This window comes from Vanellus vanellus, assembly GCF_965231255.1.
Source record: "Vanellus vanellus genome assembly, chromosome: 1".
NCBI classification, from domain to species: Eukaryota; Metazoa; Chordata; class Aves; order Charadriiformes; family Charadriidae; genus Vanellus; species Vanellus vanellus.
The window spans coordinates 203,517,157-203,534,799 of record NC_138905.1 but is presented as its reverse complement, the minus strand read 5'-3'; the positions used below and the strand labels follow the sequence as shown (position 1 = coordinate 203,534,799).

The following is a 17,643-nucleotide window of genomic DNA, read 5'->3' as shown; positions in this document are numbered from 1 at the left end:
TCACCTCCTGTTAAGACCTCTGATAGCGCTGTTGTCCTTTTGCTGATGCCTGGGTTTTAGCAACTGATCTTCTGTCATAAGAAATAGTAATGAGGAACTGGGAATTTCTCAGTGGGCTGGCCTGGCCAGCCTGGGAGACAGCTGAGACCCCTGAGCTGCCAGGTCCACTTCCCTGGGGCCATAGAATCATAGAATGATAAAACTGTTTAGGTTGGAAGGGACCTTGAAGATCATCTAGTCCAACCATCAACCTAACACTGCCAACACCACTACTAAACTATGTCTCTAAGCACTACATCTACCTGTCTTTTAAATACCTCCAGGGATGGTGATCCAACCACTTCCCTGGGCAGCCTGTTCCAATGTTTGATAACCCTTTCTGTGAACAAATTTTTCCTAATACACAATCTAAACATCCCCTGGCACAACTTGAAGCCATATCCTCTTGTCCTAATTGCTTGTTACTTGGGAGAAGAGATCGATCCCCATCTGGCTACAACTTCCTTTCAGGTAGTTGTAGAGAGTGATAAGGTCTCCCCTGAGAGTACTTCTCTTCAGATTAAACAGCCCCAGTTACCTCAGCTGCTCCTCATAGGACTTGTTCTCTCAACCCCTCACCAGCTTCGTTACCCTCCTCTGGACCCTCTCCAGTGCCTCAATGTCTTTCTTGTAGTGAGGGTCCCAAAACTGAACACAGTGTTCAAGGTGCAGCCTCACCAGTGCCGAGTACGGGGGGACAATCACTTCCTTAGTCCTGCTTACCACACTATCGCTGATACGAGCCAGGATGCTGGTGGCCTCCATGTTTCTTGCCCTGCCTGGAGCCAAAGGCCACGGTCCCTCACAGGCCAGTCCTCCCAAAGGGGCATTTGGGATGTAGTGATGACTCCCGGGTGCCAGGGCCACAGCATGTGTCAGGGTCCCCACAGGGGCCCAGGGAGCACTGAGCCCTCGCCTTGGCTTGAGCCGTGACAGGAATTCCCCCACAGACCCAACCGGGAAGGACATGTCAGGCTCCACCTTCCCGGGAAGACTGGGGCTAGGGCTTGGATTTGGGATCCAGAGAGCTTTCACCTGCCTACGCCGTGGTCTGAGGCACCAAGAAGGAACCTGACGGGAACACGCCAACAGCCCCCGGCGCGTGCCGCACCCTGCGCCCTTTCCGTACAGACCGGCCCCTTCCCTCCGCGCATCGCTGCGCACTTTGCGTAACCCCGCGCGCGGTCACCTCTCATCGCCGTCAAAAGGGGGCGGGAGGTGCGCTACGTAGACGGTTGCGAGAATTGCCGTAGTGCGCGTGCGCCAGAGGCGTAAGCGGTGGGACTTTGCCCCTGCCCCTTCCCCGGTACCGGCGCGGAGGCCCCGCGCTCCCGTCCTGCCGCCGCCATGGCCGCCCCGGGGCCGGCCCGGCTCCTCCGGGCCGCCGCCGCTTCCTCCCGCCGCTGGCTCTTCTCCGCCTCGCCGGCAGCCGGGACGAGGCCGGGCTGCGGTAGCGCCGCCGGTGCCCTGAGAGCAGCCCGGTTGTTCAGCCTCTCTGCCCGGGCGGTGCTCAGGTAAGAGGGTCGGAGCCGTGAGGCGCCGAACGGGCTCCTCACGGCGGCGGCTGCTGCCTTCCCACTGCGGCAGCGCTGGGGCGGGCCGGGCCGCTGCCTGGGCCTCGGCGCTGAGGGCACCCGGGGCCACCGGCTGCCTGTGGCACGGGCCGGCCCGGCCTTGCGTGACCTTTCCCCGGTCGCTCGCCGCGCCGCGGTGCCCCGCTGTCCCGGCCCGCTCCCGTCCCCCTCCTCGGCCTCTCAGGGCCGCGTTGCGCTCCGGCTCTCGCCGTCCGGCCTGCGGCTGCCGTGGCGGTGGCACCGAAGCGCTCTGTGGGGGAACCTTCCGCCCGCCTCCCCCCGGGATGTCGGCGGGGCGGGCAGTGTCCCGCGGGCCTGTGCCGGGGGCTGCTGGCTGAGGGCGCCTAGGGGGCGGCCCGGGTTAGGCGCCGCACCGACCCGCCGGCATTGTTAAGGCACAGGGCCTGTGTCATCTGAAACCCCATTGGAAGAGCTTATAATGTTATAGAAATTTAAACTAGGGTTCCTGATGTTGAAACTAGTTTTCTGAAAGGTTGTGACCTTATCAATGTTGCTTTTTCGTACAATGTAGTGCTGGCTTTTTTTTTTTTTTGTGAAAGTTTGCCTAGGTTTGTGGTAGAAGTACAGCATGTATCAGAGAGCCCAATACTGAAGATCTCTTCTGCCTTTGGTATAGTTTTTCTTTACTGAAGAGCACTTGTGCATCTAAGTGTGCAGAACCCCTCCTGTCTTCACTGGTATGCATGAGTAGGTGTTTCAAAATGTATTATGTCTGTAGACACTTAATATCCCACAGCCCACAACTACAGATCTGCAACAGTACATGTAGTCAAAGACTGTGTTTATGCACGGCCTTCTAGCTTGTATATTTGAAGGTAGGTCAGAGCCTACAGTTAATGTTCAGTATGTAAAATACAGAAGTTTTAAAAGCCTAATTTGGTTGCCAGAGAGGTTTCTTTGCCTGGGAATGGGACCTGCAATCAGCCGCCCAACATAAGGGATGTAGCCTAGCCTGTTTCCAGAGGGTTGGGTAGTGCCCTTGTCATCAAAGCTGTTTCAATAATTTCCTTTGAAACTGTCCTGTAGGGGCTCTTTTAGTTTGTTCCAGCAGATACTTTAAATGTGTAGAGACAAACTAAATTACCTCATATGGGAGTTCTAGACTAAAAAGTTAGTTGCTAGTTTAGATTGCTTCTCTGAGTGACCCTGCTGAGTGTCTTAAAAATAAAACTCCACTGAGTGGATCCCCTGACCATTTTGAGATCCCTGATTAGCAGTTTTTAATTTGAAAAAATCAAAAGCTCTTTGTAAAGTATTGTCAAATTTTTAAAAGTTATTAAAATTATTGAACAGGTTAAAAATGAGAGGAAAAACAATACTGAAAAGGGAAAACATTTCCTTACCTAATAGTAATGTAAAACCTGTAATTACTCAGGTATTTCACAAACAGACTGAACACAGATTGGAATTTATTCACATTCATTGCGCAAGCATACCAGCAAAAAAGCTCATGCAAGCAAGTACTTCATATGTATTGTTTATGTGTGATAATTTGGCTGAGTTGGGAGAAAAAGAAAATCCTTGTTTCTTTCATATAGTAGTGTTTTATTCATTTTTGTACAGGTTATTTTCTCTAGTTATACCATTTCTGGACATAATACTACTTGACACCCAGTTCCTAAACTTTATATAGTGTTATTCTAGTAAAAAGATACATCACTGTTTGTATATGTAAAATCAGCTGTATTTGTGTCTAGAAGATGAAGACCTAGCTATCTAAATCATCAGATGAGGTGATTCTTGTGAGTAGAGGTTCCCAGGGGTTTTAGTGAAGCGTCGGGCGTTATGTTTTCATTTCCATTTCATTGTTTCTCTTGCTGCATTTTTATCAGTTATCCTCCTTTTTAATTACTACTTTTTAATTAACTACTGGTGGACAGTAGTTATTTCAGAATTGTTTTAAACCCATTTAAGTACCTGTGGAATATTTTTGGTGCACAGCATAATTACTATGTGATTTAAAGATTAGTTCAGATTTATAACTTCTGCATTTTGAGGCCTGTATAGTAGTTTCATTGATGCAACTCTTTAGGCAATTAGGTAGGGCTGTTAGAATTACCTTTTAATAAAGGAACTGGAAATAATAGAGTTGGTCTTGCCATGTGCAACACCAAGCTACAAAACATCTTTGTTTTGTGTGGAGGAATATGAGATGTGATTCTGAACTTGGAAGTAATAGCTGAAGATTCAAAAGGATAATTCTTTTAAGGGGGAAGAGGTAGCTGTCAGGATTTTTGCAGTACTTAACTTTTTTTTTTTTTTTTTTGCATGAGAGGGACAATGAGCAGCATTTACATTTCTCTGGCGCTCTTCTGTGCGTGTGTAGTCTGCTTAATTTAGGGTACCCTAGGGAAGCTTGGTAACAAAGCTGATAGTACTGTGGCAACCATATGAAGAAATTAATTGTATTTTACATCTGGTGAAAAGGGTTCATCTGAGCAGGAATTGGGATATTTATGCTTTATGCAGTTTACACAAAATGTTTTGTTCTTCCTGATAATCCTGAGGCTGTATATACTTGCATAGACCTGGCATGTTTCATGTTAATTGCCTGTGACTAGTTCACAGTATGGTGGTGTCTGTTTCTTTTCTTTTCCTCATGGAAACAATGTCTGGATACACAAAAGCCATGTTACTTGAAATTTATAAAGCCTAAATATTGTTTCATGCAGGTGTGATTTTTTTTTTTTATTATTATTTTTTAGTGGTATCTCCCAATCATTGAAAAGATCTGCACAGTGTGTTTTGAATTTCTGACTTGTCTGATTATTATGTACACGCGCTTCTGAAGAAGTATTTTCACCACTCATGCACAATAAAGCCTCAGTGATTTTTTTTTTTTTTTTTTTTAAATTAAACATTTTGGCTATGCGAAGAGTGTTAAAGATGGCAATATCAGAAAAACAGACCCTACTGGAAGACTTAAGAAGGATTATCTCTAACTTTATTACAAATAAGTACATTCTAGTTTCAGTTATCAACCAGGGTGGATTAGGTCCTGTATAAAAGATTAATTACTGTAGCTATTTTAAACAAAAGTCAGTGACTTAGCAGTGGTGCTTTGTTTTGACCCCTTGCTTCATGCTGCACCAGTTAGGCATGCACAGCCACAGTGCAGTTCCACAACTGGCTGAAGATAATGTAAGACTGTTACTACTGAAAAGGGGATCTAACTCCTGTTTCCTCATTTCTGTTCTGGGCAGTGGCACTTCTGTTGATTCTGCTGATTCAGCTGGGACTACTTTGGTTTTTTATGGTTGATTTTCAGCCAGATTAGCAAAATTAATTAACTTGTGGTAATACTGGTGTAAGGATGATGGCAGGGCAATCATAGAATCATAGAATGGTTTAGGTTGGAAAGGACCTTGAAGATCATCAAGTTCCAACCCCCCTGCCATAGGCAGGGACACCTCCCACTAGACCAGGTTGCCCAAGGCCATGTCCAGCCTGGCCTCGAATGCCTCCAGGGATGGGGCCTCAACAACCTCTCTGGGCAACCTCTTGAGCGATCAAGAGTGGGGATCACCCAAACCCACACTTTAATATTAGAAAAAGATTGGTTTAAGCTGATCATAAAGCTTAGATTGTGTTATTGCATCATAAAGTTGCAGATTAAAGTGTGATTGCAGGTGAAGATGGTTTCAGGTGTGTGTTGCAAACTGGGAGGGAGACTTGTCTTTCACAAGGGTTCTAGTGATCTAATGGGTGGCCAGACGTCTTGCTGTTTGGTCCATGTTACTTTTGATCACCTCATCCTGTAATAGAGGAAAGGGTACATTTTGGATATTGAATGAATATTTAGTACTTGTCATGTCTATGCTTTGGGCAGAGGGTGCCCATAAATGCAACTACATCTTGCACTGTGTCTCCTATCAGGGTTGTGTTTGTCATGTTGACAGAAACGTTTCAGTAATTGACAGTGTATTTTGGTGAGCTTTGGAAAGGGCTTTTTGAAGCAGTTTAAAATTGTCAGTGGTTTCCTTTGGCTGTCACAATGTGAATCTATACCTGCAATCTAAACCCATCATTCTTAAACTACCAGTGAAGGTGGTGAATTTTGTACTAGTATATCTTAAGAAGTGGGTGCTTGTTTCCTTGGTTGTACTGTGGGAGGTGTTAGCACAGCAGAGGAGCGAAGAGTGGAGTGGTAGCTTAAACCCCCACAGAATGGTTTGGTGGAGGTGGTCCTTTGATATCACAGGTGATTGTGCAAAATTAATTACATTTTGTAAAGACGTATCTTTAAAATTGCTGAATTTTATTATGGTGCATGCTTCAGTTGCCTTCTGCAGACCAGTAAGGTCAGTCCTTCAGTATCGGTTATCATTTTGGAATCAGTTTATAGTTAATAACAGCTTGTAGCTGCCTTCTGGAGAATGGACTGAGGGATGGTATGACAAGAATTGAACATGACATCAGAATGAATCATGGCATGTACTGCTTCCAACTGAGCTTACAGTTGTGGCAAGTGTATTAAGTCTAGAGCAACAAACATTTGTTGTTTTTCAAAACAAGCTAGGACTTGGATTGCTAAAAAAAACACTTTCTTTTACAGCCAGTTTGAAAAATAATCTGTTTACTGATGTTTCAGTATGGTCACTTTCAAATTTTTGCTTTAATGTTCAGCTCTACATGTTAGAGTTTTCCAGGGGGTGACTTGATTTTTCAAGCTTGTATGCTTTCCATATGATAAATCACTCGAGGCCCACAGTTACTAAAAAGATTAAAGGTAATATTAAGCATGCTGTTGTTACACATGGATTTCACATTGAAAGATAGATTTTTGCATTAGACTTCAGTTGTTCTATTTGTATCTCTCATCTCTTGGCAGGTTTCTTCACTGTCCATCCAACAAGTTTTTTCTCGTTTTGCTCACTTACTATAGGAAAGAAAATAGTCTGTTTAAAAATAAACAGACTGTACTTTATTTGTTAGTATATTAAAAGCTTTCCTTTAATTTGCATGTGAAATGACATAATATGGAACACAATACCGCTCTATTTTTTCCATGTTAAAAGCTGTAGTCTTAAGAAATTTTTATGCAGCCTGCAAGACAATTTTTTCTTAAATAAACATAATTTTGAAAAGCAAAGCAGAAAAATACAAAACCACCTTTCCTTGAAACCAATGTCAAAACTTTGAACTTCTCTAGAATTACTATTTGCAAGGTGAAATCCTAAGAGAATTTGTGGTCAAAAAAGGCAGAATATTTTTGAAGCATTTCCATTTTTGGGAGGACATGAGAAATTTTGGAACTGATAAGTGAAATGCCTTAAATGCTAAGCAGAAATGGGAAAACTTTAAATTTTGCTTAAATGATAATGATAAGAACAATTAAAATTTCATAAATCCAAAGCAAGAGTCTGTGGAAAGGTGCAAAGAGGAGTATTTAAAATAAGCTCTTTTGATAAAAATACAAATATTTTGCCTAAAATAAAATAGCTCTGGCTCTCTTTGGTGAAAGGCAAAATATCAGGATCCTACATAGCTTCTAGTGACAAAACACAAACACAAGTTGCCTTATTTTTCATGTCTCTTTCTTCAATGTACAGCAGTAAATGCCTGTAGCTGTAACAGCTTTTAAAAGCCAGTGAATTAGCCTTCTGCATTCTTAGAGGTGATAGTGGTTACTGGTGTAGGAGTATTCAATCAATTTCAAAGATTAAAACATTCTAGGATTCTTCTTTAATTCCATTTTATACTTTTCTTTTTCAGCTCAGAAGATAAAATAACTGTTCATTTCATAAATCGTGATGGTGACAAACTAACAGCCAAAGGAAAACCTGGGGATTCACTGCTGGATGTTGTTGTTGATAATAATCTAGATATAGATGGTTTTGGTAAGTAGATCTGCTGAATACTGTGTCTATAAACTATGTTCTATTACCAGCTCATTGAATAGAATTATTATTTATAACTAGCATGATTATTTATTGAATCATTTAGGTTGGACAAGACCCTTAAGATCATTGAGTCTAACCGTAAATGAATATTTATTTATGAATTTATTTTTAGAACCTAGCTGTACTTTATTTGGATTTTCTCCCCATTTTTTTTTCCTGCAGGTGCATAGAGTATTTTGGGTGAAGTTCTAAAAAAAGTATTTGGGGTGAGCCTTGCTTGATTGTTCAAGGAGAGAAATGTGGACAGAGTGGTGTCAAGGTGGAGTCTGAAGATGCCACCTGCAGACTCTTCTGAGCTGAAAGTTTCTGGAGGCAACACAAAACTGGTGTATTTTTAACAGTGTCTAGTTGCTTCTCTATTGCCATAATGTCTCAATTTACTATAATTTTTGTAGCACAAATTGCTGTCGTATTTGAACCAAATCCATGGCAGTTAGCAGGGAGGAGCAAAAAGTTTATTACTGAAGGACTAAAGGAGAGCAATGCCCTAGTGAAATTCTAACTCTGTACAAATTCTATTTTAAAATCAAAAAAGGAGGAACTTATAACACCTCCCTATTCCTTCAAACTTTTGCACTTTCCGTAGTTGGTTCCATTTGAAGTTGTAGTATTCTGCCTGTGCAAAGCAGTAGTATTTGGTAATGGAAATTAAATACCTCAGGAGAGGTATTTACATGAACTTAAGAATTAATAGTACAAACTAAAGCAGTAAGCAGAAGTACAGTTTTCATGGGTGAATGAATAGCATGGAGCAATTTGAGAGGAAAAAAAGACTAGTGTAGCACAGTTTGAAATCTGAGGTGTGTTTTATTTAAATGCAAATAAATTTCACTGCTAGTAATACAATCTTTGGTAAGACTTGAAATCTCAGACTTGCGTCTGAGGCATCCCTGATGTCTAGAGTTGCATACACCTGGGGAAGTAGAATTGCCTTTTAAAAATCTGTAATGCATTGGGATAACTAGCTTTATGTATCACATTATTAAATGTGTCATATAGGCTTATGGCTAGTCTGGTTGTATTCTACAGTAAATATTGTCTCGGCTTGTGTAAATGTCAGCCATGTTAAAGCATTGTCGTAAAAGGGGAAAAGAAAATGCTGTCAGTAAACTGAAGCCAAACTAAAAGTTGGAGGTACTGTAACAATCTTTAATTATAATATATGCTAGCCTATTTCAACATAATTTGCCAATGAAACATCATACTAGGGCAGAGAAATAATGCAGTGTAAATAATATAAAAACATATGTTCTCTGTTCAGAAAGAGGGGAAAAAATGAAAAATGTGGCTCTTACCTACTTCTGTCACTAGAGGGCATCCCATGTGCAGTAATAATAATAGAAATATCTTTGTATAAAGACTTACAAAACTGTTGAATGATTCAGCTGCACTCTGTTTGTGGCTGCTAGTTTTACAGTTGCAGAGACACCTTTCGCTGTTCAAACAGTCTGGTCAGTGGGTTTTGCGTTGTTTGTGTTTTGTGGTTGTTTTTTTTTCCCTTCTCCAGTCACCTCCCCCTACATTAAAACACTTAGAGTTTTACATTCTTTGGCAATTTATTTGAAATCTACTTTTTCACATGTGTTTGTATATACTAGAAGATGTCACACTCACTTTGAGCATGTGCTCTTGATACCATTACAACATGTAACAGCACGGTGCTTTCTGTATGGTTCTTGTGGTCTGATGATGAATCCCACTGTTTCTTTTCATAGCAGTGGTTATATGTGCAGCTTTGTTTCCATGTGAGTACAGAGGTGATGTGGTCACAATACTCTTGGTTCTGCTTTCCCTGGAAATGAGTAAATAAATGGAACTGGGCTAATGTCTTACCTGCTTCTCCCATCAATTTAAATCAAAGGTAGGGGTTTGTGTACCCCAACCCCATTTTCCACATGAATATGAAGAGTTCAGCTTTCTCCTCCTCTTGAAGTTGTATGTTTCTTTTTCAACAAAGTGGAGAACTCTGTGCCAACCCCATACAGTAACAGAGATAAATTTGTTAGTGTTCAAACTTTTACTGTCCTGTGATTACCTAATTCCTCTAGCAGGTAGATGTAGCTGATGCTTGTTCTGTTCAACCCTAGCAAATTAAGTCCTTGGCTTGGGCTGAATTGCCTAGTAATAGACATAGGCCTCTAACACAGAGCAAACCATCTCTCTGTAGCCCGACTACCTTTGCTGTAAATTAGTGTTTTATTGAGTGAGAAGAAATGCCAAGTACAGAATACCTCCTTCCTATACTTCTGAGGAATGTCAGGTGTCTCCTGCTAAACTGCTTGAGGAAACCTCAAAACCACGGGAAAGAGAAGGATAAAAGGATCATAAATGAATAAAATAAATTATTATTATTATAACTTATAATTATAATAATTATGAATTTAGTGTTGATTGACAACAGTGTCTGCTTTTGCATTCTTACAGTGAAAAATTTTTCTCTTTAAATGGTAGAAGGGGAATTAGTTAAGTATTTTCACTACAGCATTCAAGTAAATCTTAATGTTGTAGGAACTGTAGAAATACTATTGACAGTTGAATGCAGAATAGATACGTGAATATGAGAATATATGAAACATTAATTTTACTCATCAGAGATATTCCTTGTATGAGACAAACACTTATATATGAAGGGTTTCTTCTGAAGTACTGCTCTACTTTGAAAATTGGATTTTCTGTTACCTTTATTTTTCTTTAGGTGCATGTGAAGGAACGCTAGCCTGTTCAACTTGTCATTTAATCTTTGAAGACCACATATTTGAGAAACTAGATGCAATTACTGATGAAGAGATGGACATGCTGGACCTGGCATATGGCCTCACAGAAACGTAAGGCAACGTAACAAACACTTCACTACATCAAAGAATGAAAAGAAGGGTTTGCAGATGGTGCAGTCCAGTATTCCTAGAATGCCTTAATCAGCTTTTAATGGATTCTGTTACACAAACGGGACTGCCGAGTTTAAGTATTGTTTATCTGAAATCATATTAAAAAGATGTCAGTGCTGTTTTTGAAGAGTGGTAGTTGCCAGTACTTGCTCTTCAGAGGTGTCTGCAGAACTTTCAGATACTGACCAAAAACCCAGTTCCTTCAACAAAAAACTTGCCACTGCTTTCACATGTGAATTTTCTTGTTCTTGTTTCCCTTCCCTTCTTTTTTTTGTCTCCATTAGTCTGTAGCTAGTTAATGTATTGTGTGACTCTGTTTATGTTAGTATTTTAGTTTCGGCCAGATCTTCTTTTCACAGAATCACAGAAGGGTTGAGGTTGGAGGGGACCTCTTGAGGTCATCTGGTCCAACCCCCTGCTCGAGCAGGGCCACCTAGAGCTGATGCCCAGGACCATGTCCGGATGGCTTTTGAATATCTCCAAGGATGGAGACTCCACAACCTCTCTGGTATTTATGTACATTGATAAGATCCTCCCCCAAGCCTTCTTTAGGGTAAACAGTGTCATATGGCAGTGTCCCCACACTTGTCATGCTTTGACTCGTGTCAGAGTTCTCTTGGGGCACATAAACCATATTCCCTTTTGGGTGAAATTAATCCCAAAGTGTGCTCTAACTGCTAAGGGGCACTTCAGTACATAGGATTAGACTGGTGGTAGTTTAAAGTACCCTCTGTTCTACGTTTTCCCCACCATCACACGCCTTGTAATTAGGGTGTCACATCCTCATCACAGACCTATTCTTAGTGGGCTGCACTGCTTGCTGGTGTACGTATAGCCGGTATAGAACATATCCATGTGAACAGTAGGCAGCTATGTCTTAGAGGGTTTTGTAAATCCTTTCCTTTATGCTTCAATGGAACTGCTTTTTGAGAATCTTTCCAGTGATGTCAGAGGGCTTTATACCTGGCCTGTACATCATAGGGGGTTTTATGTCTCTGCAAAGAAGTACTCTGAATTAACTCGTTTATCTCCTTATACCAGTAATAGGAATCCTGTACTAGCCATTTCTGCATGAGAGCACACTTTTTCTCACTTCAGCCAAATCTTAACTTTTCTGGGAGGTTGTGAAGGCAAAGAAGTCAAGCTACGAGGAACTTGTTTCAGCTTCTTTTGTTTTATCCTTTTTCCTGTCTCCCAGAAAACATCGCAAAGCCTATTTGGCATGAATTTACGTAACTTTTACCATCTGCCATAATTCTTCTAAGAGTAACTTTTAGGTTCTGGGCCAAACCAATTCCTAAATAGCTCTGGAGGCCAATGATCTAATAAAAAACTTTTCTTTGAGTATCTCTTTAATTAAAGGTTTAAAGCAAGGAGTTTTTACTGAAGAACTGAAAAACAGTAGAAAGCCAGAGCTCTCCATTTAAATATTTCTATTATTTTCTGTCTAAGTTCTTCACACCAAGTTAAGTTTTAGACCCTCTGAAGACAGATGGTTGTTACTTCTGTCAGGATTTCCTAACATCATGTGATGTTATTGTAGCCAGGGATCTTTCGTATGTGTGAGAGGATGACTTTTCTGGAAGACAGAGCTTTAAGTGACTGATCCTTGCTATAGGTTACCTGGTCTCCTGTGCTGATATAAACTTCTGTAATGGAGATGCTCTACTATGCTCTATCATAAGAAAAAGCTTTTATGCTTAGACTTGTCAATGACTCTCAGGATTTGGGAAAGTTTCAGCTAGCAGCTACCATGAAATCTAATATTTTTTAAAATGAGAGACTAATTAGAAAGGTTGAAACAACATTGTTTTGAATAACTGCAGAACAGTAGAGATTATTTAAAGTAGTAAGATGGGGGGATGCTAATCCTAGCAAATTAAATGTTTAAAAAGAATACTGAAGGAAAAAAAAATAAGCCAAGAAACAGCTTCCTAAAAAGTAGAAAAATAGTTGTTTCTAACCTATCAGAAGCAGGAAACTCGTCTGCATGAAGACCCAATGGGTGATGCAGAAGGTGCACTTAACTTTGCTTTTATGTTATATTTTTATATTTTTCTTTTGCATTGTTGTCTCTAGATGCGTTACGGGATGTCTGTGCACTGAAAGGTTTCTTTGCAGAGGGCTTCCTGAAGTATCTCTCTAACTGATGTGTCCATAGAATTGGTACTACAGCAAATGAGTAGTAACAAATGGTAATGACTAGGTAGCATTCACCCAGGAGTTCTACAGGAATTCAGTATGACATTTCTGAATTACTGTCTGTAAGGCTTAATTAGTTGGTTTAAAACTGCTTCCACATCAAAGGAATGGAAGGTAGCAACCCAACTTTTAAAATGAGTTCATTGGAACTGGAGAACAGTGAGTCTGATTCCATACTGGAATCAGTATGGAATGATGTCTATGGGATGTCATGTGTCTATGGGATGGTAAGGAAAGAATTCAACAGAGCTCTTGTAGAGGGAAGTAACAGATCCAGGAGCTCCTCAAATGAGTCACTGAGCATGAAGAAAGATCTTACAGTTCACATAGTTTACTTAGGTGCAGAAATTCTCTATGAAGTTTTGAGTTGCCATGGGTTAAGAGCAAAGGCATTGTAAAAGATAAGTAATTGGTTATGTTACTTAGTGTGGTAAAATCAAAAGCTGTCAGTGAAGACATGCGTGAGGATCTTGTGCTGTTGAGCGGCAGGAAATGAAATTTGGTATTAAAAAGTGCAGGTAAATGCACATGGAGGGGTGGTTAGAACAGTAGTAACTTCACATACTTGAAATAGGCTGTCAGCTAGCTAGTGTCTTTCCAGGAATGTCTGCTTGAGGTTTGGTGTGTGTTGTGTGTTTTTTTTTTTTTTTTTTTTTATCTTTATACCTGTGCAACTTCAACTTCCTGGTTTCATGGTGGTTTTTTCTTTTTTTTTTTTTTTTTTTTTTTTGAAGCAGTAGAATGAAAGGAAATAAAGGGAAGGGTTATAGAGGTGGTTAAAGGGGGAATAGTTTTCATGCAGAGATTGACTAACTAAATCATCTTTTTTTTTTGGAGGGGGAGGAGGGGTGTCCAAGCTTCTTCAGTTTTAAGGGGTAGGGGTATCTGGCTAAATATCTATAAAATTGTAAATGCTGTGGAAGAATTTGAATAGGAAAAGGTAGCTTTTCTCTCACAGTGTTTTTAGTGCTGCCTAGGGTTTTTTGTACTGCTGTGTAGCAGGCTCAAAACAAAGGGCAATGTTTTTTTCACATGAAGTGAATCCATTGCCACCTTGCAGAGTACATATGCAGGTACCATTAGTGTTTAGTGAAAAACAGACACTTCAGTAAAATTGAGCCTTACAGGCGATGCTACATATAAATATCAGAAATCACATCTGTCTAAGATATTTCATTTGTAAAGCCATTCTTATGAATATGCGTATTCATGAGATTAAATCTTCTGGTAATATATGTATTTATAAATACATCCCAGTAATTTGAAGTTGATGTGTACAGTCATTCGTGTGTAGGTCTGAATTGGGAGCTTTAACAACAGGTGATCACTACATGCTTGAAAGAGTTCTGTATAGATATTAATATAGTACCATTTTTTTAAAATATCTCTGGCTACATTCCTGTACCGATTAAGTTGTTATTCAGCTGGTGCTACAGAGCACTGCCTGTCCTTGCTGATGTTTGAGTATTCTATACTTAAGTACCAAGGCATGGACACTGAATTAAAGATATCCCAGCAATAAAAGTGGCTTGTGGTGTCTGCTGAATTTTGTGGTGGTATTAAATCTTTTGATTTTGATTCCTTGCATACAAAAGACTTTTTCAAGCTGAATGATAGGTAGAAAAATGAAGGATTGCATCTCTTCAGGTGCCATGAATATTTTATCCTCTTTCCTGTGTTTCTTGTCTCTTCACTCTTACCTTTCTGGCTTAATGACCCAATCTTGAGTTGTTTAGTTTGAAAACATTGGGCTGTCTTCAGACCCTGGATGGGTTAGGCTGTGCTTTCTCTGAGGTTTTCATTCAGATTCATTACCTTCATATCTTCAGGGATGCCAAATGTCCCTTTGGAGATCAAGTGTCATTCCCTGCACTTGACTGAACTACTAGCGAACCATTGAAAATGGAAAAGAGTCACCCTGTGTTGTCTCAGCAAGTAGGAAGTACTCAGTGTACAACTTTCCAATGTACTGAACTCCTGTTACTTAATGTAAATCATGATTATTGCCACTTATATCTTGATGCACGCAGTTCACTGCTGGTCTTGATTAAGACCATGCAGAAGGGTGGCTGTTTCTTGGTCATGATGTGTTTGGGATGGCTGAATGTTAGGGACATAAGGGGGTAAATGCTGTTAGATATGATTGTCTAGAACTAACGAGAAGTTTTATTTCTCTACAGATCACGTTTAGGCTGCCAAATCTGCTTGAAGAAATCAATGGATGATATGACTGTTCGAGTACCAGAAGCTGTTGCTGATGCTAGACAATCAGTAGATATGAGTAAAAACTCCTAAAAGAAAGTATCTTAGGGGTTTTAAAAAAAGCTTAATTATTTTTATAACTTATTTTTAAATGTGTAATTAAATATGGAAACTTACATAATTGTGAGTTATTTTATATGACTGTCAATATTAGAGTAATGCTATTTTAATTTTCTTTATAGAACCTCCTATATTTTTATGCTTAAAATGCAATAATACTTCTTATAACTGATATTGGATTATAAACGTTAGCAAGTGTATTACAGATTTCATATAACGTTATTCTGCCAAAACCTTTAATGACATTTGAAAACTGGATCACTTTTACAGGACTTCTCCTAAAAAACCCTGAGCATTTCTAGGTTTCAGACCTGGATTTTGTTCACTAACATACTTCTAAAACTGCATGGGGTCTTCTTAAAGTGTTGTCATTACAGGTGGCGTGCTCAGAGCTAATTTGCTTTCTCAGTGAATACGATACTTCCTTAGAAAATAGTGGACTTTCAGGGTAGGGATTTTCCAAACTTTGGAATCTTAATGAGATGTGGCAAATTTTGTCTTGCAAAAATACTGTTACAACCGTGAAATCTAGGGGCTGGTACAGAATGTTGGCACCTGCAGCTTAATTGCCGCAGTGCATCTCTGTTGCCCAAATAGAAGTCAATAAACCTCAGTTTAACTGTATTTATGTTTGACGACACCACAAATACGGGGATACACGTGGCTTAGAAGAGTAAAGCCTTGGAGCTGTCTAATAGGAGCACGTATGCACTGGAGGTAACTGTAAATTCTTGCCGTTATCTGAAAATGTCTGAGTTGGGATTGAAGAGGCCAACATTTGTCAACATTAGATTTGTTCTGAAATCTTTATTTCTTACTTTTTCAGTTTTGAGCTTGTTCAGGAGGCAGTCTGATTTTAGCTAGGGCATTCAGCTTGAGGAGAATCCTGGATTCTGCGCCTTGCTCCCAGGATCATTTCAATAATGGTTGATGTGAAATGACCAAGTGTATTTAATCCATAAAGATGCACTAGGTTCCCCAGAACGGGTAGAGATAACCCCATGGCGGGAGAGCATTTGGCTGATGATGAAGAGCTTTCAGTTGGATCTTTTAGCCTTTCTGAAGTAGACCAAAATAAAATAACGTCTCGAAGACTCTATTATTCTCTCCAGTTTTTGTTGCCTAAGTAATTAAATGGCTGTCACTAACACAATAGTTATTACCACTATAAGGTTATTTTAATTTGGGGGGCTTATTTTTATGTATATAGCCTGTTTATTTACACTTGAATGATTTAATGCATTCATTAATGCTTTATTTGAACTGGTGACAATGACATCTAGACATTTTGCATTATTATATTTATAGGAGAGGAAAAAAATATTATTTTTCCAGTGTCAAATATTGGGATTACTTTGAGCTTCAGGAAAGGGGGGAAAAAAAGTCCCTCCTTGTTATAAAAAGAAATATTTTCTAAAACTCTATTGAAAATAGATCTAGTTCAGATGCCTTGATTTTTCTCTCTGAGTAACTATTTCTTTATTTCATGGTGTTCGCTTTGGACTTTCCACTAGAACAAGGTATGCTTAATGTGGTCTGCTCAGATAATTTAATCATAAAGGGTTTTCAAAATACACTTCCTATCTCATCTAATTCAAAATATCACTTCAGACTTGAAATTTCCTGGCTTTTTGAAAGACACAGAGGGTGAGCTCGGGGAGAAGAGTGGAAATAAATTGCAGAAATGTTCTAAAGATACTGCTGTCTTCTTCTTCTGCTGCTGTGACTCTAACCATAATTTAGGGATTACTTTCCCATAATTGGGCTCTAAGGTAAAGCAGTTCTCAGTTTGTATTGCCTTTGTCCCAAGTTCAGTTAGATACAGTAATTATTATTAAATTTTGTTTTTCACATGAGACACAGCTCTTTAGCTTCCAAGAGAGGGAACTCAGGTCATAACCAGATGTACTGTGCATTCTTACATAGGAAAAAAGTCTGAGATTTCAGTACATATGTGGGGTTTGGGGGTAGATGTTGGTGTTTGTTGGATTTTGGTGTTTTGTTTTTTACTTACAGCACCAGGCACTTCTTGTGGGAATCTTGGAACACTTGACACTGTGTTAAACAAATGTGAAACAGCTCTCCTGTGACAGTTTTCTTTCTAAGCCAAGGTTGTTTTCTTGTGCATTTCCTGTGACAGCTTCTTATTACAAAGACTTTGACTCTCCCATAGTGTGCCTGTGGAAGGAATTATTTAGCACAGTGAGGCAAAGAAGTACACTTCAAAGTTCATTTTGAGTTCTAGAAGTACCCCATGTTGCATGCAAATGGAAATCTCAGAAGGCGAAGGAACTGACATGTAATCCCCAAAATGCACAGCTCAGATATACTTGTCTTCTTATTGTCAAAATGATTTGCAAATAAATCATCTTTTATACCACTTTCTGACACACCTTGTCTGTATTGAATTTTCTTTCCTCTTTCTCCAAGTCATGGAAGGTATCTCTGGGTGTAAAATGGAACTTAAGTTAGTGATGCACATTCAAGTGTAAGTATGAATTAATGTACAATGACGCACAATTAAAGCATCAAAGCTAGTTACGTAAATATTTGTTTACTTCCTTGTCCAAAAAATGATCTCTAGGTAACTTATTTTCTAAAGGCATTTCTTTTCTCTGTCAGAACATAGTGAGTGGATCTCTTCTGCCTCTCCCCTCAAAAATGAGGTGAAAATCAGAATTGACTTTCAGTGCTGTT

At 39.8% G+C, this 17,643-nt stretch overlaps 1 protein-coding gene across 1 annotated transcript; it reads left to right on the top strand.

Moving 5' to 3' along the window:
• Positions 1-1,310: 1,310 nt before the first annotated feature.
• Positions 1,311-17,334, top strand: FDX1 (ferredoxin 1). Its single transcript, XM_082498039.1, has 4 exons — positions 1,311-1,553; positions 7,350-7,474; positions 10,233-10,362; positions 14,805-17,334. Exons 1-4 carry the CDS (start codon positions 1,387-1,389, stop codon positions 14,917-14,919), a joined length of 537 nt encoding a protein of 178 aa, XP_082354165.1. The 5' UTR covers positions 1,311-1,386; the 3' UTR covers positions 14,920-17,334.
• The last annotated feature ends 309 nt before the right edge of the window (positions 17,335-17,643 follow it).